A 24,918-nucleotide genomic window follows, 5' to 3' on the forward strand; every position below is an offset into this window, starting at 1 on the left:
CTATTGGAGTTCCGCAGGGACCTGTTCTGGGACTCCTGCTCTTTGTGATTTTTTTTATAAATGACCTAGATGAAGAAGTAGAAGGATGGATCAGTAAGTTTGTAGATGATACGAAGGTTGGAGGTGGTGTGGATGGCATTGAAGGTTGTCATCAGTTACAACAGGATATAGACAGGATGCAGAGTTGGGCAGGAATGTGGCAGGTGGAGTTCAATCTGCATAAGGGTGAAGTGATGCATTTTGGAAGGTCAAACTTGAAGACAGAGTACATGGTTAATGGTAAGCTACTTAACAGTGTGGAAAAACAGAGGGACCTTGGCATCCAAATCTATAGATCTCTCAATGTTTCCGCGCAGGTTGATAGGATAGTTAAGAAGGCATATGGTAAGCTGGGCTTCATTAGCAGAGGATTGAGTTCAGGGGAGACGTGAAAGAATGTTGCAGCTCTATAAAACTCTGGTGAGACCACACTTGGAATATTGTGTTCTGTATTGGTCACCTCATTATAGGAAGGATGTGGAAGCTATGGAGAGGGTACAAAGGAGATTCACCAGGATGTTTCCTGGATTGGAAAATATATCTTAAGGTTAGCAGAGCTATCTAGCTAGGGCTTTTCTCTTTGGAGTGAAGAAGAATGAAAGGTGTCAATAGAATTCTACAAGATTATGAGAGCCATAGATAAGGTAGTCAGACAGCACCTTTTTGCCAGGGATGTCCATACAAATTGAAGGGAGGAAAGTTTAGGGGAAACACCAGAGGTAAATTCTTTTACACAGAGTTGTGAGTGTCTCAGATGCATTGCCAGGGGTGATGGTGGAGGCTGGAACAATAGAGGCATATAAGAGACTCACAGACAGTCACATTGATGCAAGAAAAAGAGGGCTATGAAGTAGGGAGGGTTTTGTTTTTATTTTTGGATAGGCAAACAGTGCCCTTCTTAATGTTTGGGACAAATACACTTTTTTTCCTTTATTTGCCCCCGTGCTCCACAGTTTTAAATTTGTAATCAAACAGTTCACATGTGAATAAAGTGTACATTCCAGTTTTTATTCAAGGTGATTTGTGTACATTTTGGTTTGTCCATGTAGAAATTCAGTACTTTTTATATGTAGTTCCCCCATTTCAGGGCATCATGTTTGGGACATTTGACTTCACAGGTGTTTGTGAGGACTCAGGTATGTTTAACTGATTTATTGGTGCAGGCAAGAGATCTTGGCTTGCTGCCAAGCTTTTGATCACCTTTGGAATCTGTAGTTGCCATTTTTTCAACATAGTTAGAACCATAGAACACTGCAGCACAGAAGCCCTCCATACCTCTCCCATGTACTTGTCCAAATTCTTCTTAAATATTAAAACTGAGCCCACATTCGCCACCTTAGCTGGCAGCTCGTTCCACACTCCCACACTTCTTCTCTGTGTGAAGAAGTTCCACCTAAACTTTTCCCCTTTCACTCTTAACCCATGTCCACTGGTTTGTATCTCACCTACCCTCAGTGAAAAAAAACTATCTATATTTACTCTGTTTATCCCCCTCATAATTTTAAATATTTCTATCAAATCTCTCCTCATTCCTCCAAGGAATAAAGTCGTCACCTGTTTAACCTTTCCCTGTTACTCAGTTCCTGAAGTCCTGGCAATGTCCTAGTAAATGTTCTCTGTACTCTTTCAATCTCATTGATGCGAATGAAAGTCAAATAAGGCATTATAAGGCTGAAAAACAAAATAAAAAAGTAAAAGACATTTCCCAAACCTTAGGATCACCAAAATCAAGTTTAGAGCATACTGGGGAATTATTTAATCGCAAAGGGACTGGTAGGCCAAGGAAGTCCTCCACTGCTGATGAAAGGACTCTCATCATATCGAAGAAAAATCCCCAACAGATCAGAAACACTCTTCAGGAGGCATGTGTGGATGTGTCAATGACTACTCTCTGCAGAAGGCTTCATGAAGAGAAATACAGAGGCTCCTCTGCAAGATGCAAACCACAAGATGCAAGAAACAGGATGGTCAGATTACAGTTTGCTAAGAAGTATTTTCAAGAGCTTGTAGAATTCTAGAAAAAAGTCCTGATGACAAATGAGATGAAGATGAACTTGTATCAGAGCAATAGCAAAGTGTGGGGGCGTAAAGGACCAAAACATGATGGTGGGGGTGAAATGGCCTGGGCATGTATGGCTACTCTAGGTAGTGGCGCACCTCTTCATTGGTGATGCAATGTCTGATAGCAGTAGCAAAATCAATTCTGAGGTGTATAGCAAATGCCTCCAAACTCATTAGATGGCGCTTCCTCCTACAGCAAGACAATAATTCCAAACAATACTGCTAGAGCAACAAAGGAATATTTCAAAGCTAAAAACCAGAAAATTCTTGAATGGCCAAGTCAGTCATCCGATCTAAATACAATTAAGCATGCCTTCCATATGCTGAAGAGAAAAGTTAAGAGGACAAGCCTCCAAAACAAGCAGGAGCTGAAGGAGGCTGCAGTAGAGGCCTGGCAGAGCATCACTAGGGAAGGATACTCAGCACCTGATTATGTCTATGAATCACAGACTTCAAGCCATCATTTCATGCAAGAGATGTACAACAAAGTACTAAACATGACTAATATACATATCATTGCTATGTTCCAAATATTATGGTGTCCTGAAATGAGGGCACTGTATAAAAAGTGCTGTAATTTCTACATGTTCAAACCAAAATGTCTGCAAATATCCTTTAATAAAGTCTGGGATGTACAATTTAATCACATGTGAATCGTTTGATTATAAATTTAAGACTGTGGAGCACAGGAGCAAATGAAGGAAGATTTGTTTGTCCCAAACATTATGGAGGGCACTGAATATAAGTCAGCATAACATTGTGGGCCGAAGTGCCAATACTGTCCTGTAAGGTTCTATATTCCAAAGAGCATCTTCCTCACCCTCTGCCCTCTCTCCCCATCTCCTCTGAGGTCTTTCCTTTTCTTCTCCCTCCCACTGGCATTCATCTATCACCTGCAAGCCTTTACTCTACCCCTTCTCCCCACATTCTTATTTGAGGATTTGTCCAATCTTGGCATTCCTGAAAAGGGTTCAGTCTCGAAATGTCGACTGTCCATTACTTTCCATGGATGCTGTGAGACCTGCTGAGTTCTTCCATTGCTTTCTTGTGAGTTGTTCTTATTGATTTACAAATGATTTATCACAGTCTCTTGTGCTGAGGCCATCTTTGAAGCCCTTCCCACTCTCAACTCCCATGATTGGGGGTCATTGGAAGGGTGTGGAGGAACGGTACTATTGATGGATTTGTACAGTAAAAGAAGACTGATCCAGTCAGAACCTGTGGAGGGAAATGTGTTAATATTTCAGGTATTGATAAACATGGTTAAAGATACCATAAGATGGGAAATGAGAGGTGAGAACAAAAGGGAAACATGGAAGGTTAGAGAGATTGAATGACAAAAGAGGTGCTGATGCAAGGCAAAAAGGGAGATGAAGTCTGGATGGGGTGGAAGTGAGAGCATAGAATAAATTCCTGAAAGAGCAGCTATTGCAACTCCTTGTGATTGCCCAAGACAGTGGTATTGAAAGGGATGACCAGATAGGTGATGAAGAAAACTAAATTCTTAGTTCCTCAGGCTTGCTCAGAAAAGGAAAGATGTAACTGATGCATTTGATGTTGGAATCACATTGAAGGAAACAAAAATGGCAGAGGATCATCGCAGAACAGAGAATAAAAACAGAACATGTGGATATAATTCTGAAAATGTGGCAGTATCTATGAAGATTGAGTAGTGTTTCCAATTGACCTCTGACCAGACTTGGGAGAACTTGGAAATAGTTGTGGTGGGAAATTGGATGGAGACTCTGGCTGAGGGAGGTATTGGAAGCTGGTCAGTCTGAAATAGCAGCAAATAGAAGGGATGAATGAGAACAGGAGAGAGAGAGAGAGAGAAAATTGTTGAAGAATTAGATACAACTGCTGGAAATCTGAAATAAAACTGAATTGTAGAAATATGTAGCTGAAAGAAAAACAGAGTTAACTTCATAGTTTACACCCTTCATGAGAACTGGCCGGTTTTGATGCAAATTGGTGATCTAAAACTGTTGAATTAATTGTTTGGTCCTTAGGGTTGCATTGTGCCAATTGGATGAGAAGATGGTGGCTCTCAGGTTCCAATTGTCTCTCATTAATTGTCCATCCAACTTTGACCTTTCTGCTTTTGTCTTATTACGCTGTCCCAAAGAACATGAGGAAGGAAGCTAAAAAAAAAGGCCCTCAAGTGCAGTAATTTCTGGATTGCTGCCTGTGCCATGCGTTAGTGAGGGCAAGAATAGGAAGTTATGGCAGATGAAGGTGTGGCTGAAAGATTGATGCCGAGGACAAGGATTCAGGTTTGTGGATCATTGGGATCTCCTCCGGGGAAGACGAGTTTCACTTTATATCGACCAATATCCTTGCAAGCTGATTTGCTAGAGTTGTTAGGAAAGGTTTAAACTAGCAATGCTATGGAACTGGAGTGTTAGGTCAGATGATGGCAGAAAGTTGCTAGGTGTAGTGAGGAACAACAGGCAGTGGATGAAGCATAAATGCAGTGTTAAAAGGGTTGAAATGTGTGTATTTTAATGTGAGAAGAATTCAGAATAGGAGTGATGACCTTAGAAGATGGATCAGTCATGGAATTACAGAAACCTGGCTGATGCCAGGACAGGATTAGCTGTTCTGGGGTTTAGGAGGGAGGTATAAGGGTGAAAAGTGGTGGTGGGGTGGGGGGGGGGTATGGTAGGATTGCTAATCAGCTACAGACAGGAGGATATAGTGGAGGGAGTCAGTGTCGGTAGAAGTCAGCAATAGGAAAGCCCTCAAATAGCCCTCAGGCCGCTGAGGAGCAGATAAGTGGCAGATTTTGGAATGGGTGCTAAAATAACAGGGTTGTTTTTGTGGGAGACTTCAACTTCTCTAATATTGACTGGCATCTCCTTTGGGCGAAGGGTTCAGATGCGGCAGAATTTGTCAGGAATGTGCACAAGCTGGATGGAAGAGAGGCCACGCTGGATCTAATACTGGATAGTGAACCTGGTCATGACCTTGGTGGGGAGGATTTCAGAGACAGTGACCACAACTCCCTAACATTTAGCACAGTTATGGACAAAGGCTAGGAGTAGACAAAATGAGTAAGTGTCTAATTGGGGGGCTAATTATGATGGGATGAGGCAGGAACGATAAAATAAATTGAGAACAGATGTTCTCATGAAAATGGGGAAAGATGGTAGGATAGTGGACCATGGTTGACAAGAGAGGTGAAACAGCTAGTCAGGAGGAATAAGGAAGCAGACAAAAGATTTAGGAAGCAAAAGAAAGAAAGGATTCATGAATTATATAGTAGCTGGGACAACTTGGGAAGGGAGAAGGAGGCATGAGGACTTGCTAAGTAGGATTTAGACAAATCCTAAGGCACTCTTCATATCTTCTTTGGCTTGGCTTCGCGGACGAAGATTAATGGAGGGGTAATGTCCACATCAGCTGCAGGCTCGTTTGTGGCTGACAAGTCCGATGCGGGACAGGCAGACACGGTTGCGGCGGTTGCAGGGGAAAATTGGTGGGTTGGGGTTGGGTGTTGGGTTTTTCCTCTTTTGTCTTTTGTCAGTGAGGTGGGCTCTGCGGTCTTCTTCAAAGGAGGTTGCTGCCCGCCGAACTGTGAGGTGCCAAGATGCACGGTTTGAGGCGATATCAGCCCACTGGCGGTGGTCAATGGGGTAGGCACCAAGAGATTTCTTTAGGCAGTCCTTGTACCTCTTCTTTGGTGCACCTCTGTCTCGGTGGCCAGTGGAGAGCTCGCCATATAACACGATCTTGGGAAGGCGACGGTCCTCCATTCTGGAGACGTGACCTACCCAGCGCAGTTGGATCTTCAGCGGCGTGGATTCGATGCTGTCGGCCTCTGCCATCTCGAGTACTTCGATGTTGGAGATGAAGTCGCTCCAATGAATGTTGAGGATGGAGCGGAGACAACACTGGTGGAAGCGTTCTAAGAGCCGTAGGTGATGCCGGTAAAGGACCCACGATTCGGAGCCGAACAGGAGTGTGGGTATTACAACGGCTCTGTATACACTAATCTTTGTGAGGTTTTTCAGTTGGTTGTTTTTCCAGACTCTTTTGTGTAGTCTTCCAAAGGCGCTATTTGCCTTGGCGAGTCTGTTGTCTATCTCGTTGTCGATCCTTGCATCCGATGAAATGGTGCAGCCGAGATAGGTAAACTGGTTGACCGTTTTGAGTTTTGTGTGCCCGATGGGGATGTGGGGGGGCTGGTAGTCATGGTGGGGAGCTGGCTGATGGAGGACCTATATATAGATACTCTTCATATAGATAAAGAACAAAAGGATGACTGGACTGAGGGTAGGACTGCTTGGGGATAAAAGAAGGAGGAAGGGGAGATGAGTACTTTGCTTCAATGTTCAATGGGGAGAGGGAACTTGAATGTGAGGTCAATGTGAAACAGATGAATGTTTGGTGGCTGCAATGACAGCATTGCCACTGGTGCTGGCCAATGGGGAGCAGAGACACCACTCCTTTTCAGTGTTCTGCTGCCCAGTCTGACTACCCATGGCTCCTTTCTTGCTCAAAAGGCCTGTTTCAGGAGCCAACAGTGGTTTATTTTAAAATCATGTGATCATGAGGTCTGGGCCCAAATGGCTTTGTCTCTGCTCGGTTAGCAGCAACAAAGGGTTACAGAATCGTAGTTATGGGGAGAAGGCAGGAGAATGGGGTTGATAGGGAAAATAAACCACATGATTTGAATTTCTGTGCAATCTCTCAGCCGAATGGCGTAATTCATGGTTTTATGGTCTCTCAACCCTTCTTCCACCTGTGTTTAAATGTGAGTTAAAGTATTCTTGTGAATGGAGTCTAGCTCAGTGGTGCTGCCACAACTACCTCACTGCTCCAGTGACAAGGTTTTCCTGACCTCAGATGCTCTGTGGGTGGAGTTTGCACCTTGTCCCTGTGACTGTATAAGTTTCATCTGGGTGATAGAATCAGGAAAATAGTTGGAGGATTAGGATATACAAAGGAACTAAAAAAAATATACCATCTCTAGGAAGTCAAGGGTAATCGATGCCAGGGCCCTGTATCAAAGTACTGTATAAGCAAAAAACATGCAGGATCCTAAATTTTAAAAAAAAGGGAGGGGTGGAGGGCAAGGGAGGAGCCCAGGCAACCAAGTCATAGGTGGGAGAGTATAAAAACTGAGAAGTGATGTGGAGGGTGTAGCTCTGAATGTAGAGGGCAGGGAAGGGAGTGGAGAACTGGAGAAAGGAAATGGAGGGATAGGGAGGGTTTTAACAGAACAGAAGTCTACGTTAATGCTGTCTGTTTGGGGAAAGCCTAGATGGAATATTAGGTTTTGTTCTTCCAAATTGTGATAGCCTTGGTTTAGCAGTGCATGAGGCCATGGACAGACATGTCTGTCTATGAATGATGTGTAGAATTAGGTTGGATTTTTGTGGGTTATGGCTGTTGCAGCAGACATAGTGAAGGTGATCAACAAAATAATCTCCCAGACTGCATCCAGTCTCTATGATCTAGATGACCCCCGCAGATTCACAAGTAATGTTGCTTCCCTTGGGAGGACTAGTTGGGCCTTGAATGGTAGTGAGGGAGGAGGTAGGTACTGAGGTGGTGATTAATGGGAAGGGATGAGTGACCAATGAAGTCCTGAGGGAGCAGTCCCTAGCAGAAGGAAGAGAGGGGAAAGTGTGTCTGGTATTGAGATCATATTGCAGGTGGCGGAAATTGAGGAGAATAATAAGTTGGTTGTGAAGGTTGATAGGTGAAGAATGACAGTTGTACAGGAATGTTGATGAGGTCCAGCCTTTGAGTACCAGAGGAGATCCAGCAGGCTGATGAATTGCCCTTGGGTTTGTATTCCTTGGAGTTAGAAAAAGATGAGAGGTGACTTCACAGAACCAGATAGGTTCCTAAGAGGCCCTGACAGGGTCGATGATGAGATATTTTCACTGGTGAGAGGGTCTCGAATAAAGAGAGAGAGCTGCAAGATAAGGGGCGATTCATTTCAAATGTGGAAATGTCTTCTCTCAGAGGGTGGTAAATGTCTGGAGTTATCCATAAAGTTGTGGCGATTGGATTATTAAAAAGATTTAAAATGAGGTAGATAATTTTTTGAAAGATTGGTGAATTGGTAAGAAACTATCACAGAAAGGATACTGAGGACAGTATAGATTAGCCATGATCATACTGAATAGCAGGGCAGATTGGGGATCCTGGTGACATATTCATGCTCCAGTTGTCGATTGTGTTCTTGTATGTGTGTGAGAGAATAGGTTACAAAGAAATAACTGTGAGAATGCAATTAATGGATTGCTGCAAGAACTGGTATAGTTCTGTGAGGAATTCATCTCTGTGATATGAGATATGACAAAAACCATATTATAGATTGGGTAGACCTGTAACCTAGTAGTGAACAATATTGAGGCTTTCGTGCCTCAGTACTGTATGTAGAGCAAGTTCATGGAACATAAATCCCTTGGTCCCTCTGGTGCCTTGTATTTGTTTCACACACATCTCCTGATTCAGGGCTTAGCAGAGAGGATTGTGGACGTGCTGTACATTTGCACCATCACACTTCCAAACCTGGCCACAATAAGATATTCCTTTTTTCAGATTAGACTTGTCCAAATACATTTTCAGTGATTGATTTTATTCTCATTTTTCTTGGGTTTCTGTTAGTTGACGTGCATGAGAATTTAATGTCTGCCTTATCTCTACACATCATTCCATGATGTACTTTGTGGCATGTCCACAGCATGAGCTATGTTGCGAAAATATTATCGGAAATGTTCATAAATCAGAGTAACGTTTGATTGAAATTGCTCTGTGTACTGTATATTCTGGGAAGACTAAGCAATTTAACTTTGTGTCCTCCCTGCACGAACACTGTATGAGAGATGCATTTCATAACCAAACCAGTTAGTCTTCATTCATCGTGGACACATTCCCATTTATCTTTTGCACCAACGATATGTGCCTGCTTTAATTTTCCTTTCACTAGCCCTGAAAGCTGGAGTCAATTGTGTCCTCCCACTGCAGATGACACCTTGGATTTTCATACAAACATCTCAATTAGGAGCAGGAGTGAAACCACTCAACAATTTGAACAAGATAATGACAGATCTGAATGTAAAATTCCCATCTGTGCAACAGTTGCTTGTTCAGAATGGATCTAATTGTACCTGTCAAAGACTCTGCTTTCCTTTGATGTCCAAGTTGTACTGGGAGAGATAAAAAATATTGCCTCCTCTCATACTTGTTTTCAAAACAATGTCACCTAGTTCTAGGTTCTTCCACATGAGAAAGCATTATCTCCACCCATCAGGACATTTCAAGATCAATTGCTTCTAAGTCATTTTAAAGTTTTATTTACATCATGGTAGAAGCCAATTCCGGTCACTTAAATGGGGGCTGCCAAATTATCCTATAAACCCCTTCTGTTTTTCGAGGGTGGGAGGAAACCGGACATGAACAATTGGAGGAAACCCACAGAGACATGGGGAGAACATACAAACTCCTTACTGACTGCGCTGGATTTAATCCCGGGTCACTTGAGGTTAATAGCATTGCGCTAACCGCTACTCTAACCATGCCGCCCAATCTGTCCTCATGAAACAACACATCCATTCAGAGTGGAGGCACAAGGGCCTGAAGAGGCTAGAATCTGGAGCAAAAAGCGATCAACTGGAGGAGCACAGTGGGTCAAGCAGCATCACTGGGAGAAGGTGTATTAGCGATGATTTGGGTTGGAACCCTTAATAATGCCACCGTTAGATTAGCAATTAGCGCAACACCGTTACAGTGCTAGTGATCAGAACTGAGCTTAGAATCTGTGAGGAGTTTTCACATTCTCCCCATATCTGCATGGGTTTTCCCTGGGTGTTCTGGTTTCCTCTCACCCATCAAAATGTAGGTTGTAGGTCATTTGGGTGTAATCGGGTGGCACGGGCTTGCGAGCAGAAAGGGCTGTTACCACGCTGTATGATTAAATTAAAAATTTAAATTTAGGGGCCAGTCAGGAATTTGTAAAGGATGCTAGACAGAGAGGAAATATGAGGGGTGGTGTTAGGGTTGGGACACTATCGGGTGGTGCCATTGTGTTTTGGGGGACTAACCTCCCCGCCCCCCCGACCATAACTCTACCAATGAATCCCAGGCAAGAGACCAGCTCTTGAATACCTCTTCATGACCTCCCCCCAACCAAAGAAACATGACCCTATCAACAAATATCGGACCACTATCTCCTCTACTGTCACACATCTCATTGCTTCAGGAGATCTCCCCTCCACAACAACTTGACAGTGACCCCCTCAGTAGTTCTGATTTTAACTCTTACCAAAGATCTACAAACAGGACTGCCTGGCAGGCCTATCATTTCCACCTGTTTTTGTCCCACTGAGCTTATTTCCTCATACTTTCACTCTATCCTTTATCCCATTGACCAATCCCTTCCCACCTATCTCTTGGAACTTGCATCTTGACATTTGATTATGATTTGATTAAAGTAATTATTCAGGATGTTAATTCTATATTTACTTCTTGCTTAAGCAAAATAAACGTAGATGCAATAGAAATCTTTAATTGTCAATTTCATTGTGACATTGTTGTCTGTTCTTCACCAACCATAATTAAATATACTATGAATGGAAAAAGTGCTGGAGAAACTCAGCAGGTCACGTAACAGCTATAGGAAGTAAATCAGTAATCAATGTTTTGAGCCTGAGCTTTCAACAAGGTATGAGCATAAAGCAGGCCACTCTCAGTAACTTGTTCTTTGACTCATCCCACTTTCTCCAAGTCAAGGGGGTAGCCATGGGTCCCAGCTATGCCTGCCTTTTTGTTGGCTATGTGGAGCATTCCAGGTATGGGTCCTCAATTCTTACTCTGCTGTAGGATGGCGTCTTCCATTCCAGACCATATGAGATTCCTCCTTCTACAAAACAAAAATGTGGTTTCCCCTCTTCTGCCATTAATCAGCCCTGCATTTTCTCTATTTCCCCACTTATTTGCCCCAAGTGCAATGAGGACAGGATTCCCCTGGTCCTCTCCTACTACTCCACCAGCCTCCGCATCCAACATATATTGTCTTCCACAATTTCCACAACTACAACGTGATCCTACAACCAGACACATCCTCCCTTCTCCTTCCCTCTCCTTCTTCACAGGGACTGCTCCTTTCATGACTCCTTCGTTCATTCATCCCTTCCTGTTTGTCACCCCCTTGGCACCTAGCCCCATGACTGCAAGAAATACTATAGTTACACCCATGCCTCCTCCCTCACCATCACCATTCAGGGCCCCAAACATTCCTTCCAAGAGAAGCAACACCTCACTTGTGAATCTGGGGTCATCTACTGCATCTGATGCTCACTTTGTGACCTCCTCTACATGGAAAGACTGGATGCAGACCAGTGAACACCTTCATTCAGTCCACTTCAATAACAGGAGCCTCCCAGGGCCGATATTTAATTCCACGTACCCTTCCACATGACATATCAATTCATGGGCTCAAACGCTGCCAAACCGATGTTACCCACAATTTAGAGGAGCAACACTTAATATTCTGCCTGGACACTCTCCAACCAGTCGGCACTAACATTGACATTGTCCTTTAAACCCATCCCTGAGTCTCTCTCTTTTCTTATCCCTCTGTCTCCTTTCCTCCAACTACCCACTCATTAAAAGCAGCCACTTCCCTCTGTCACCTCAGCTTTTTTCTCTTCTACCTTCCCACCCATGACCTCTTACCTCTCCCCTTCCCCCACCACTTTATTCAGGTGTCAGATTGCTTTTTGTTCTCGAGCCCAGGCCCAGGCCCGAAATATTGGTTCCCCTTTACTCCTTTAGACCTGCTGAGTTTTTCCAACACTTTTATGTATTGTACTACAATCTAAGTGTCTGCAGACTTTCCTGTTTAATTAAATACAATGAAGTGTGGTTGAGGCACTCAACTTGGTATCTATTAATGAATAATCATTATTTGTAATAATCTTTGAAGTTGTTATCAAATTCCGAATGCCCAGAACTTGAGTACTTCTCATTTAGAGTTCTGGCTTTCCTACTCGTTGATCACCAATACTCACATCACTGCTGGGTTTTGACATATGGCCGTGGATGACTTTAGGAATTACAAATCCTTTTACACTCTTATCTCAGTTGTCAAATAAACACCTACATTCAATTTTATCCACAATTAATATTTTGTTTCTTGAACGATAAAAATTGAGGTAATTTCCATATTTTTAAGTGTGTAGTTGGATTCTAGGTTCTTTGCTCAAATAGAAATTAAGGAAAGGAGACCTGCTGATGAAAAATTAACATGATACCAATATGATAGTAGTAAATCAGAGAAAATCGAAGGAACAACAGTTTCTTTTTAAATGTAGCCTTTCACAAGGCTTTTTACCGACTATTAGTTTCTAGATATGGCTGGTTACATGTGTTGAAGTCATTTTGCAACCTTTGAAAGCCAAATAATTCATTATAAATTATTGCTAAATATTCACGACAACTTTTTATTTACAACCATGGGAGCTGGACCAAGATAAACAGAGAAGAACATTGGAGGAGTTGGAATTGAATTTCACTGCCTTGCGCAGTGTCAAGAGCCCAAGCAAATCCAAGTGACAGAAGGGATCCACCCCAGAAAAGTTTAGGAAGAAGGAAAAAAGAATGTCGGAGGCACAAAATGATGCGGCTGCTGGAATGTGGAGCTGGAGCAACTCAGCAGGATTGGGGGGGGGGGGGATATTGCAGAGGAAGGAGTTGTTAAAGGTTGAGAATAGAGAGGGAAGATAGTCAATATTCTGTGCTATCCACTTCTGAACACAAGAAGTCGGCATCTGGCCCAGCAAGCCTGCTCTGCCATTTAGTATCATGACTGATCTGGCCATGAGCTTAGCTCCACCTACCCGCTCTTCCCCATAACCCTTAATTTCCATGTTGCTATGCAAAATCCAACTGTGTTTTTAAAATATCTAATGAGGCAACCACTACTGCTTCCCTAGTTCTAGTTTCTACTACTAGTGAAACAACTTTCCTGTCTGTATCCGTCTTTCCTTTCATAATTTACATAATTCTGTAAGATCCTTACAGAACCCTTAATTTCCATGTTGCTATGCAAAATCCAACTGTGTTTTTAAAATGTCTAATGAGGCAACCACTACTGCTTCCCTAGATCTAGTTTCTACTACTAGTGAAACAACTTTCCTGTCTCTATCTGTCTTTCCTTTCATAATTTACATAATTCTGTAAGCTCCTTTCTCATTCTCCTGAATTCTAGTGAGTATAGTCTAAAAAAACATGATCTTTCATCCGAGGCTAACTCCCCCCTCTCGACTGAACCTGGTGAACCTCTTTTGCCAAGTATACCCTTTCTCAAGTAAGGAGAGCAGAAATGCACACAGTAGTCCTGGTAGTGAAATAAGAAAGTCTGCAGATGCTGTCATTGTAGTTGATACAAAAAAATGCTGGAGCAATTCAGCAGGTCTAACTACATGCATAGGAGACAAAATGTAACCATTGTATCAGGCCTCACCATTATCCTGTACAGATACAGCAGAACCTCCACACTCTTGAATTCAATCCCTCCAGCAATCAGGTAAATGTAATGCCTCCTCCATTCCTCTTCCGATAACAGATGTCTGATACCTTTATTTACAATTTCATTAACATCATCTGCCTTCTTGATTATATGTTGCAGCTGCAAACCAACCTTTTGTGATTCTAGAACATCTGCATCCAACCTTAAATTCAGGACGTGTTGCTGGTTCACAAAGTGAGCATGGCTGTGTGTTCTCAAGGTTCTGAGTGCTCTCAAAGTATGTCAGTAATATCCATTTGACCATGGCAGCAAGTAGGGGCAACGTCATTCATCTGACTTGTCTGAGTGTTGTCTAATTAGGCTCCTGGTTCAATGCTATGAACCAACAGCTGATCATGTTCAGAACATAACCATTGTCAAAGCCAAACACAGTTACCAGAAAATTAAGTTTATTACACATCTAAGTATCCAACTACAGCTCTTCCCAAGCACCTTGTGTTCTGGTTTCATAATTATTTCTTCAGTCTCAACAGCTGGCCAACATATGTGAAGTTTCTGCAAACCTTCAAATTATAGATGGACAGTGTAAGAATTGATGCACTTGCCTTGGTACTCAGTTCTGAACAACATTTGAGGAAGGAAGAGGCATGTTCCTCCATTCATAGCTAATTGCAATACCAGATCTCTGCAAACTTTGAATGGCTCACACATAGTTGGACCTGTGGTGACTGGATTGTTTGAATAATATTCTCCCTTCCCCACCATCCTCTCCTGCCTCCTCTGCTTCCATCAGCCCTCTTCACTGGGTATTTTCCCCATCCATCAGTCCTCTTCACTGGGTATTTCCCCATCCATCAGCCCTCTTCACTGGGTATTTTTCTTCCTAAGGCCTTGCAATTCCATCTTACTGATTTTCTTGTGAGGTAGAAATAGAAAGGCAAACTGCAAAGTATGTTACAAATTTGAAGTAAAAATAGAAAATGCTTGAAGTACTGAGCAAGTCAGGAAATGTTTGTGGAGAGAAAATATTTCAGGTCAGTGCATTCTCAGGGGACCTTCTCTCAGGTATTGAGCACTTCAGCCTTTTCTGTTACATTACCTCATTTAGTGATCTCCAAATGTACGATATCTTGAAAGTAATGCCCCTTTTCTCTCCCATTCAGTACCCTGCAAGTATGAAGGTTCTGAAAATTTTATTTCTGCGTTTATGTGACAAGATCTATTCTGCTTTCTTCTCTTTGGCTGGTCTTCAATGACCACAGATTGTGAACAGCAAAATAACAGCAGCAGCAAGCTTACAGCAAAAAGTTTTACGGCGCTGTAGGTTAAAATAAACAAATCTGCCTTGCCAGTGTACCTCATATTGATTGTTTTCCCTCTGAAAGTAGGAATGTGTCACCACAATTTTGCCTTTAGCAGTGTAGAGAACAAATTTCTAACAGTCATTTGCCATGAGCAGAACATAATGGTCTTATTTACCCTTGCGCCACTGGTCATTTGATGCCAATGTATTGGTCAATATTTGAGTATTTTTTTCTAAATAAGCACAGTAACAGTGTATGCAGCCTATAGATCTCATAACATTAGTAATATCGAGCCTTGGACCAGTTGACAACAGAGGAAGAGCACAGTTCTTGTCATCTTACAAACACTTGCCCAAGAGTTACTAATCTTGCATGATGTCTTGTTTTAAAGTATTCTTAACATAAATTGTTCTCAAACTAAGACTAATATTGTCTAAACAATAAACTCTTATTTTCTTTCAACTGAAAAGTTACTTTTTCTACTATCAGCTAATCTAATGATTGTAACCAAAAGTAAATACTTCCGAGTGCATCGTGCATGTAACTAACAGGTGATTGTGAGCATGCTGAACATTTAATCTGGGCATTTTGGGTGCATGTAGCTTTGATTCTGAACTCACCCCTTCCTGTTGGCACTACCTCAGTGCTTGGCTCAAGGGGAGACATACTGTGTGCAATCTGTGCGTGATTCAGGTGCCTGACTCTTTCCTTTCCAGGTTCTTCTGGTTCTTTTAACATGCCAAACTCTGGAGACTTATTCATGAACATGCAGTCACTGAATGGGGATTCTTACCAGGGTTCTCAAGTTGGAGCTAACGTACAGTCACAGGTAGGCATAGGACGGTTCATTTGGAGTACGGGACGTCTCAAAGAGATTCTAAGAACAAAAGAGGAAGAAGCTTCAATTTGCACGCCAGCGTCTCCTGCTAATTATTGTGCGCTAGTGGCATGTAAGGATAGGGTGTTTCAATGATGGTTGAATTGTGTTCCAATAGTGTTATGGCTCACACATAAAGAATGGTTACCCTCGTGTGAAAACAAACTTCTTGAGGAACTGTCCTGTAGAAACATCCGAGTAGGAGAATTAAAAAAGTGGTGGGCCTAGTGTTCTGGGTTGTGAACTTGATCAAGATCTTTGAATTAGCTAACATGGTCTTGGGGGGGGTTTATTTTGAGGTCCCCGAGACCGATAGGTGGTAGAAACTGTTGGGCCCTGAAGAAATGGAAAATTAACCAGGATGCTGGAGTGGCAGCATTTTAAAAAAAATCAATGTTCCAACTTGAGACAAAGTATTAATATAAGAACATACTTGGAAAGAAAGGGCTGAGAGTGAAATGATTGATCTTTCAGAACTGATTCAAAAACTAAACTTCCCAGTCAATTGAATGTTAAACTTGCTATGTGTTTTTCTGCCTTTGTTTGACTTGTGCATTGCAGCTTGTATGGCACATAATTCTGACATTGATAATTATCCCTCATTTCAAAAATGGAATAAAGATTGGAATGGAAAATTATTAAAGAAACAATTGGGTAGAAGTCAAAGTCTAGTCTTCAGTATTGAATATCTAAACAGCACATTTAAATACTCTTATAGTTCCTACAATGCAATTGTTAATTGTATGCATGAGTTTGTTCCAATCCTGGTTCACAGAGGGATTTGTTATGTCATCAGAGGTTGGGTCTTTCAGATGTCTCATCATGTGGATTGAAGAAGAACAGGGGAATTCTTCCCAGTGTCCTCTCTGCTATTTTTCATTTAATAACTTTGTCCAAAATAAAATTAAATGGACATCTCTCTACAGAATGTCCTGTTATGTAACTTTACATTTCACAATAATATAAGAAATAAGAGCAGGAGTTAAGCCATCTGGCCCATTGTGCTGGCGAGGCCATTCAGTGATATCTTGCCTGATTTGGCCATGGGTTCCACTCCACTTACTGCCTCGGTCCCTGCTTAATTCCCCTACTATTCAAAAGTCTATCTATCTGAGTCTTAAATACATTTAATGAGGCAGAATCACTGCTTCACTGGGCAGAGAATTCCAGATTCAGTACTCTCTGGAAGGAATTCCTCCTCATCTGTCCACTCCTTCTAATCTTGAGGCTATGCCCCCTCATTTTCATCTGCCAGTGAAATCAACCTTCCTGCAACCATCTTGTGTATTCCATTAATAGGTTAATTTTATTTCTATAAGGTTACCCTCACCCTTCCAAACTCCAGTGAGTACAGTCTGAGACAACTCAATCTCGCCACAGAAACATCATCTGTGGAATTAACTTGTTGAACATCTTCTGCACCTTTTCCAAAGCCAGTATATACTTTCTCTAGTAAGGAGTTCAGAACTGTACACAGCTCTCCAGAAGTAGCCCACCAGTACGCTGTCCATTTGCAGCAGAATCTCCCTGCTCTTAAAATCAATCTCTCCCACATCCCATCTGCCTTCTTGATTATCTGCTGCACCTGCAAACCAACCTTCTACAATCCATGGACAAACACTCCCATGTTTCTCTGCTTCATATGCAATTTTTCAACATTTAAGTAGTAGTCTGACTTGCAATTTTTCCTTCCAAACTGGATGATCTCACTTTTACCAACATTGTACTTTATCTACAAAACCCTTGCCCATTCACCTATGTGGGTGGAAAGAAAAAGTTTGAAAACCACTGTTTTAATTATACCTCATGGACTCGTTGTGTGCACAGTTTCAGAACTCCAAAGGAAATGGGCCAATGACAATTTTTCTCAAGCAAAGTATTTCAGTAACATTTGGGTCCAGAGCAGTGATTCTCAACCTTCCCTTCTCACTCACATACTAATCACAGAGCACCGATGGCATAGGGATGACTTAAAATGGTATGTGAGTGGAAAGAAAAAGGTTGAGAACCACAGCCTTAAACATTTCACCTTTCACCCATGTCCTCTTGTTCTTGTCTCATCCAACCCCAGTGGAAAAAAATCTACTTGCATTTACCCTATCAAGACCCTCATAATTCTATATATTTCTATCAAATCACCCCTCGTTCTCTGACACTCCGGGGAATAAAGCACTAACCTTCTCAACCTTTGCCTAGAACCCAGCTTTTCAATTCCCAGCAACTCTGTGCATCCTTATCTAATGCCAAAGCATTGTGTGGCACCTTCCAGAAATCTAGGGACATCACATTCACCAGCTGTCCTCTCACTGCATTTATATCCTCAGAGAACTCCAGTAAATGAGTTAAACATGACCTGCCCTTATTGAATCGATGCTGTGTTGGCCTGGTGGAACCACTTCTATCCAGATGTCTTGTATCTAAGGAAGAAATTGCTTCCTGCCTTCAAGCATTTTCCTGAAGAAGGACATTAAACTAAATGGGCCATTGTTACTTGGCTTTTGTCTACTTACAGTTTTAAATAGCAGCGTTAAATATTGCCATCTTCCAATGCACCAGGATCAGGCAACTGACCACAAATGCAGCTGAAATAACTTCTACCAGTTCTTTCACTCCTCTGGGATACTTTGATCAGGACCAGAGGACTTGTCTACTTCAGGCCCATGAGTTTGCCCAGCACTACATCTTTAGTGATAATGATTGTGTTGAGGTCCTCACCTCCCATCGCCTCACCTCACTCTTAGCCAGGTTGCCTGTACCTTCCACTGTGAAGAATAACACAAAGAATTGAACAAGGCCTTAGTCATTTCCAAATTATCCATTATTCATTTCCTTTCTCATCTTCAAAGGGACCCTTGTGTACTTCATTTTCTGTTTTCCACTTTATTTATTTATAAAATGTTTTACTATCTGTCTGTGCTTTCAATATGCAGATACACATTGATCAAATTTCCAATATTTTGCCTGCTACCCTGGATACAATATCAACATTTCTAAAATCATGGAAATGTACAACAAAGTTGTTCAGCCAATGTATCCATGACAGTCCATGTTGGAGCTGCATAGAATTTTCATTTTCCAGGATTTATTAGGTTGTAGCTCTTTAAATTTTAAATATGATGGGAGCATCTGTATTTACTTCATTTTTCAGCCTTTTACCAATGAACATAAACTATTGAGCCCAAGCTATCATCCACTCTGCCAAGGAAATAGCTGCTTCCTCTCCATCTTGTTCAGGCCTATTCTATTTTGAACAAGAACCGAGCTGCTGGAGGAACTAAGCAGACTTCTCTGCCCTCCTCTGCCTCCCCAAATGCTACCTGACCTGCTGAGTCCAGCATCTGCAGTCTTTGGTGTCGCACTTAGATTTTATTATTGTTAAATTAAGTCTCTTTCTAAAGTTAGGTTTCTCCTCATAGCTAGAATTTTTCATTCCTCATAAATCTTCTTTATACTCACACATATTTCCTGCATGGAAGATTTCAGATGCATACAGATCTCTAGATATGGAATAACCAGTGTTTTATATATTTCCAGTATGACTTCCTTCTTCACATTTTCTGTGTCAGGTACATGAAAGTAAGAATTCTTTATGCCTTCTTAAATATTATATCTATCTGTGCTGTTAGCTCAGGGATCTATGGATGTGACATCAAGATCTTTTGCCCCTCTGGACTTTAGGAAGTGTGTCCAACATTTATTATTTATTACCTTGCCCTGTTCACATTTCTCAGGATTGAATTCCATTTGCAATCTTTGTGAATACCTAACCAGTCCATTGGGATTGTCCCACTGATTGGAACGCTCTACCTTCCTATTAACCACGTTGTCAGTTCAGATTGCTTCAACAAACTTAATATTTGTAGTTCCTACACTTTTTAAAACAATTAATATCATTTAAAAAACCATTTACTATCCCTAATGAAACCTCTCTGCACATAGCTTAGACATCACTGAAGCTCCTGTTGACACCTGCTCTTTATTTTCTCCCATAGAGCAAATTTTATCGAATCACTTGGGATCCCATGGGATTATTACTTTCCTCTTCATTTTGCAATTTGGGTCTTTGCCGAGTTTCTTGATATAGACTATATCAACTCACCTTTTTATTACCTCAGATACTGCATCCACTAAACACGTGCTTCCCATGACAAATCGACAAACGCTGCAATCGAGTCAGAGAGGTATGATATTAAAGCATGGAACCGGAACAGCCCTCCAAGTTCATCCGACCATTGGGCACCCATTTTTAGACTCATCATATCCATTGTATTTTTACACACACACACACACACACACACACACACACACACACACACACACACACACACACACACACACACACACACACACACACACACACACACACACACACACACACACACACACTTGGGAGGAAGCTGGGGACAGCACCCGAGATCAGGGTCAATCCTAGGTCGCTGGAACTGTGGACAGCAGCTCAGCTATCTACAACGTCATCTGTGATTAATCTATACCTCTCTAAATGTTGCCCTGTGTAACTGAACAGGAATATGCACAAAAGCTGATTGGCCTGAGGTTATGCAACTTTTTTCTTTGTGTTTTTTTAAATAAAGGTATCTCATTTGTAATCTTCTTTTCCTCTGCTCTAATCTAAAAATAATAGGCAAATTACAGCCAGAGTCCACGCTGCATTCTTTTTAGACGTACTGTATGGTAACAGGCCCTTCCAACCCATGACCCCATGCCACCTGAATACCCGATGAACCTACCATGTCTGTTTTGAAGGGTGAAGGGTGGGAGGAAACCGGAGGGCTCAGAAGAAACCCACAAAACACAAAGAGAACGTACAAACTCCTTACAGACAGCGCAGAATTTGAACCTAGGGTCACTGGCGCTGTAATGGCGAAGATCCATTTTTATCTATTTCTATCACTTCCATTATTTCCTGTTCTTTCTCTTCTTGTTTGAAGACAGATACACTCGACACTTGGGCAGAATTTTGATTTCTATTAAGACTCAGTCTGATAAACCTGGACTCATCCCTAATGAAATATTTTATTTCTAGTCCAGGTTTTTGTTTTGCTTAACTGTCTAAATGTAGCTGCCTTTTGCTTATTCTGCCAAGCTTTCCCACTGCATCATGTCCACCGACCCGGTCTCCACCAGAACACTGTACCAGTCCACCACAACTTAAATTAATATCAAACTGTTTAAGAATAAAATGCTGCAAAATGTTTCAAACCAAAAAAACAGAAATTAATTTCACCTATAGATGCCTGAAACACGCTCTTACAATGCCTAACATACACCTGCATTATGAATAAACAGTTTAAAAACAAAAGACAGTGCAAAATATAATTTGGGAAAAAAAATCAGTATTGTAGTCCTTAATTATGTAAAGTTCACTTTAATCAGGTAGTTCCTGTAACTTCTGAAATTTAAATTCAAACCCTGGTTGCTGGCACTGTAACAATGTTGCGCTAATCATACCACGTCATAATTAACTCCACCTCCCCCAAGTTTACGGATAAATCCTTGCTAATATACTTAATACTAATAAAGATAAAGACTTGCTAGCCAGGGTTGGGGAGATACTGGGAGAGTCGCCCCAACAGCGTCAGCCAGCCCTTCATCCTGGGCACTGCCATTTTATTTAAACTCAACTTTATTGAAACTTTATTCAAACAGCTGCTGTGGGTGCGGCATGACCAGGGCACTCCACTGGTTCAATATTTGCTTCCATTTTCACCAAGGGGTGAATGTGTTGCTTCAGAGAATGTTTACTTTTACAATTTTAAACTTAATTGCATTTTTATTTATTCTTATTTATTTTAATTTTTTTAAATGTATTTCCTCAATTTTTTTTGCTTGTTGCTTGAGTTGCCAGTTGTTTGAATTCCAGATACCGGGGATTTTATTGTACTTGTTGATGTCAGCCCTGCCATCTCATTGAGTGTATAGCCCATCAGGATGTTATAGTGGTAAAGCACAGAAACCAGCCCTTCGGCCCACCAGTAATCCTGCAATTGGACCACCTTCTCAATCCCCTGACTATTCAAGTGCCTGTCCAAATGTCTCTCTAATATATCTGATTCCACCACCTCTTCTGGCAGCGAGTTCAGATATTGAAGCTTAATCCAAGTATATGAAGGGCATGGACAGGGTGGGCAGCGGCACCTTTATCGTGGGGCAACAATAGCAAATACCAGAGGACATCTGATCAAGGTGATTGGAGGAAAGTTTAGGGAAGACATTCGGGGGATGATTTTATCCCCACACAGAGTGGTGGGTGCCTGGAATGCATTTGCCAGGGTTGGTGGTGGAGCCTGGTACAGTAGGAACATTCAAAAGACTCTTGACAGGCACATGGAAGTAATAAAAATAAGGGAAGGGTTATGGGTGTAAATAGGGAAAGTTGTTGTGGAACAGGTTTATATAGGTCAGAACATCGTGAGCTAAGGAGCCTATACTAAGCTGTAATATTTTATGTTTTATGCAATTGTACAGTTGCATTCAAACCTTCAACGTATACCCCAAACATCAATATAGAACCTCTGTTCATTTCCTCCATCACAGATCTCCAATCAGAAAAGCCTCCTTCTGCCTCCTGGGTGGCTCAGTACTTTGCAGGTAGCGGTGCAAACTGCAGTGAAGGGAGAACAAGCTGGGCCTTGGGGTGTGTGCTGTGTTGCATCCATCTCTGGGCCACTTGATCATGAGGGTGACAAATCACAAACTCTTGCACTGTGGAACACAGCTGCTTCTTGCTCTCTCTCTCTCTCTCCTTCTCTCTGGAGTGCAAGTACATAATTCCCTGAAGGTGATGACACAAGTCAGTATGAAGAAGGCACTTGGCACACTTTCCTTCCTGAGTTAGGAGTTGGGATGTCATATTACAGCTGGACAGGACATTGGTGGGACCATAGTTGGTCGCAGCTTTGATCGCCCAGCTCTCGAAAGGATGTTGTTTAACAGGAGAAGATGCAGAGAAGATTTACAAGGAGGGCAATGAAAGCTGCAGAAGCTGAATCTTATACAAGCAAAAAATTGCTGGAAGAACTCATTAGGTCAGACAGCGTCCATGAGTAGAAATCTCCAATAAATGTTTTGAGTCTGGACCTTTTATCATGACCAAAGGGAAGGGGGGTGGGGTAAAATTACATATAAATGGAAGAAAATAAGCTGTGGGAGGGGCCCAGAGATGTTAGGCATTGGACACGAGATGTGTAAGGTGGAGAGACCATTGAAAGGAGAGACCACTAGGATGGGAGGGTGGATGGGAAGAAATGTTGGAGAGAATTGTGGGGGGTGGGAAGTATGTACAGGAGTGGCTAAAGAAGATAAATTTAACTTTTAATTTTAGAGACATTGCATGGTAACGGACCCTTCTGGCCTTTGAGCCCGTACCACCCAAATGTACCAATTAACCTACAAACTCTGTACATCTTTGGAACGTGTGAAGAAGCTGGAGGACCCAGAGGAAGCCCACATAGTCATGGGGGAATGTACAAACTTTTTACAGACACTTAAAATTAGAAAGACAACATTTACACTGTTAGGTTTAAGGGTGTCTAGGAGAAATATGATGTGGTGTTCCTCAGGTTTACGTTTGGCCTCACCCTGACAATGGATGAGACCTATAAAAAGCATGTAATTGCAGCAACAGTTGGGGAAGTTAAGGTAGTTAGCTCCAAGAAGCTCAAATTTAGAAACACAACAGGATGTAGGTGTTTGGAGAAGCGCTTACCCAATTCTATTAGCAGGACTGAGCACTTGAGTTATAGGGAGAGGCTGGAGCTATTTTCCCTTGAGTATAGGAGTAGAAAAAGCGAGAGGTGCAGGTAAGGTAAATGGTCACAATTTTTTTTCGCATTAATGAGGAGTCTCAAACTAGTGGGCATAGATTTAATGTGAAATGGAGCTTTAAAGGAAACCTAAGGGGCTTCTTTTTTCACACAGAGGATTGTGGGTTTGTGGAATGAGCTGCCAGAGGTATAGAACATAGAATATCCAGCACAGTACAGGTCCTTTGGCCCACGATATTATGCCGATCTGTACAAACCTACTTAACAATCTCAACCTTCCCTACCTCACGCCAATAACATCTAAGAGTTGTTTAAATCTTCCTCTTGCAGTGGCAGAGATGAGTAGAATTATAAAGTTAAAAGACATTTGGAGATGTACATGAATATGAGAGGGTGAGAAGAATAATGGTGAAGGGTAGGCAAATGGGAGAACTCAGGTGCCAACCTGATTGCTATTGACAAGTTAGAAGGGCTTGTATCACTGGTGTACAACTCTAATTGTAACCACTGAGCTACATTTGGATACTGAGCCACACGCAATATTAGGGAGTGACTGCAGGAGGAAGTTGCATTTTAAGAGCTTTGAGTCTATTCACTGCTGACTTGCTTGAACATTAATAAAATCAATGGTTACACCATCTCTAAACTCAGAGATTGAAGCCTACAGACTGGTGAGGATGAGAGAGCTGGGAGGTGGTAACGTTTTTGTGGAGCTTGAAATAAGGTTTTGACAATTGCTTTGCAAATTTTAATAATTGCCAGGCCTGTATCAAAGCAAAATTAGTGATATTTTCAACAAGTTTTGAAAAAATAACATTAATTTCTAAAGTTAAAAAATATTTTTCTGACAAAGCCTTTTGAAGATTTGTTTCATTTGGAGAGTATGATCATTAATACTCAACCATCGTGTGATGCTATTTCATGAAACATTGAAATCATTCACTGTTCTTTAAATCAAGGTGCTCAAATTGACCTTTGGTTATTTTGTGCCCTTATTATTTAACACAGGAAGGGGTATGACAAGAGCTTACAATGCCCGACACCGTCTGTTCAGCATTATGTTCCATTTCTCCCTCTTTTTGTCATCATTCTCTTCAAATGCATAGTTGGCAATTGCCTCATTTATTTCATGCATATCTTGTACAGTTCAAGTGGATGAAGACCTCATCAGAACAGGGATGGAAATTTCATATAAGCATGGTGCAATTTCAGAATAAATATTGATATTTTCAGCATTGTCAATATTCAAAAAATCCCTTTTAAAGTAAAAAACCAGAATCTAAAGAAGGCATTATAATTAGCATGTTTATGCAACTTATCACCAATAAAGGAGAATTTAATAAGCAGTAATACTTTGCTAATTAA

General features: G+C 41.6%; 1 protein-coding gene across 5 annotated transcripts in view; it reads left to right on the top strand.

Annotated features, from left to right (window-relative positions):
• Positions 1–24,918, top strand: part of pbx4 (pre-B-cell leukemia transcription factor 4) — a 540,918-nt gene that overhangs the window by 492,990 nt on the left and 23,010 nt on the right. For 4 of the 5 annotated variants that reach the window (XM_069927581.1, XM_069927582.1, XM_069927578.1 and 1 more), the window contains one exon: positions 15,609–15,721. The exons of the other annotated variant lie outside the window; for it this stretch is intronic. In XM_069927581.1, the coding sequence (XP_069783682.1) occupies positions 15,609–15,721 (113 nt within the window). The remainder of the gene's footprint in view (positions 1–15,608; positions 15,722–24,918) is intronic. 5 annotated transcript variants of the gene reach the window in all.

The sequence above is a fragment of the Narcine bancroftii genome, chromosome 3 (genome assembly GCF_036971445.1).
Source record: "Narcine bancroftii isolate sNarBan1 chromosome 3, sNarBan1.hap1, whole genome shotgun sequence".
NCBI lineage: Eukaryota > Metazoa > Chordata > Chondrichthyes > Torpediniformes > Narcinidae > Narcine > Narcine bancroftii.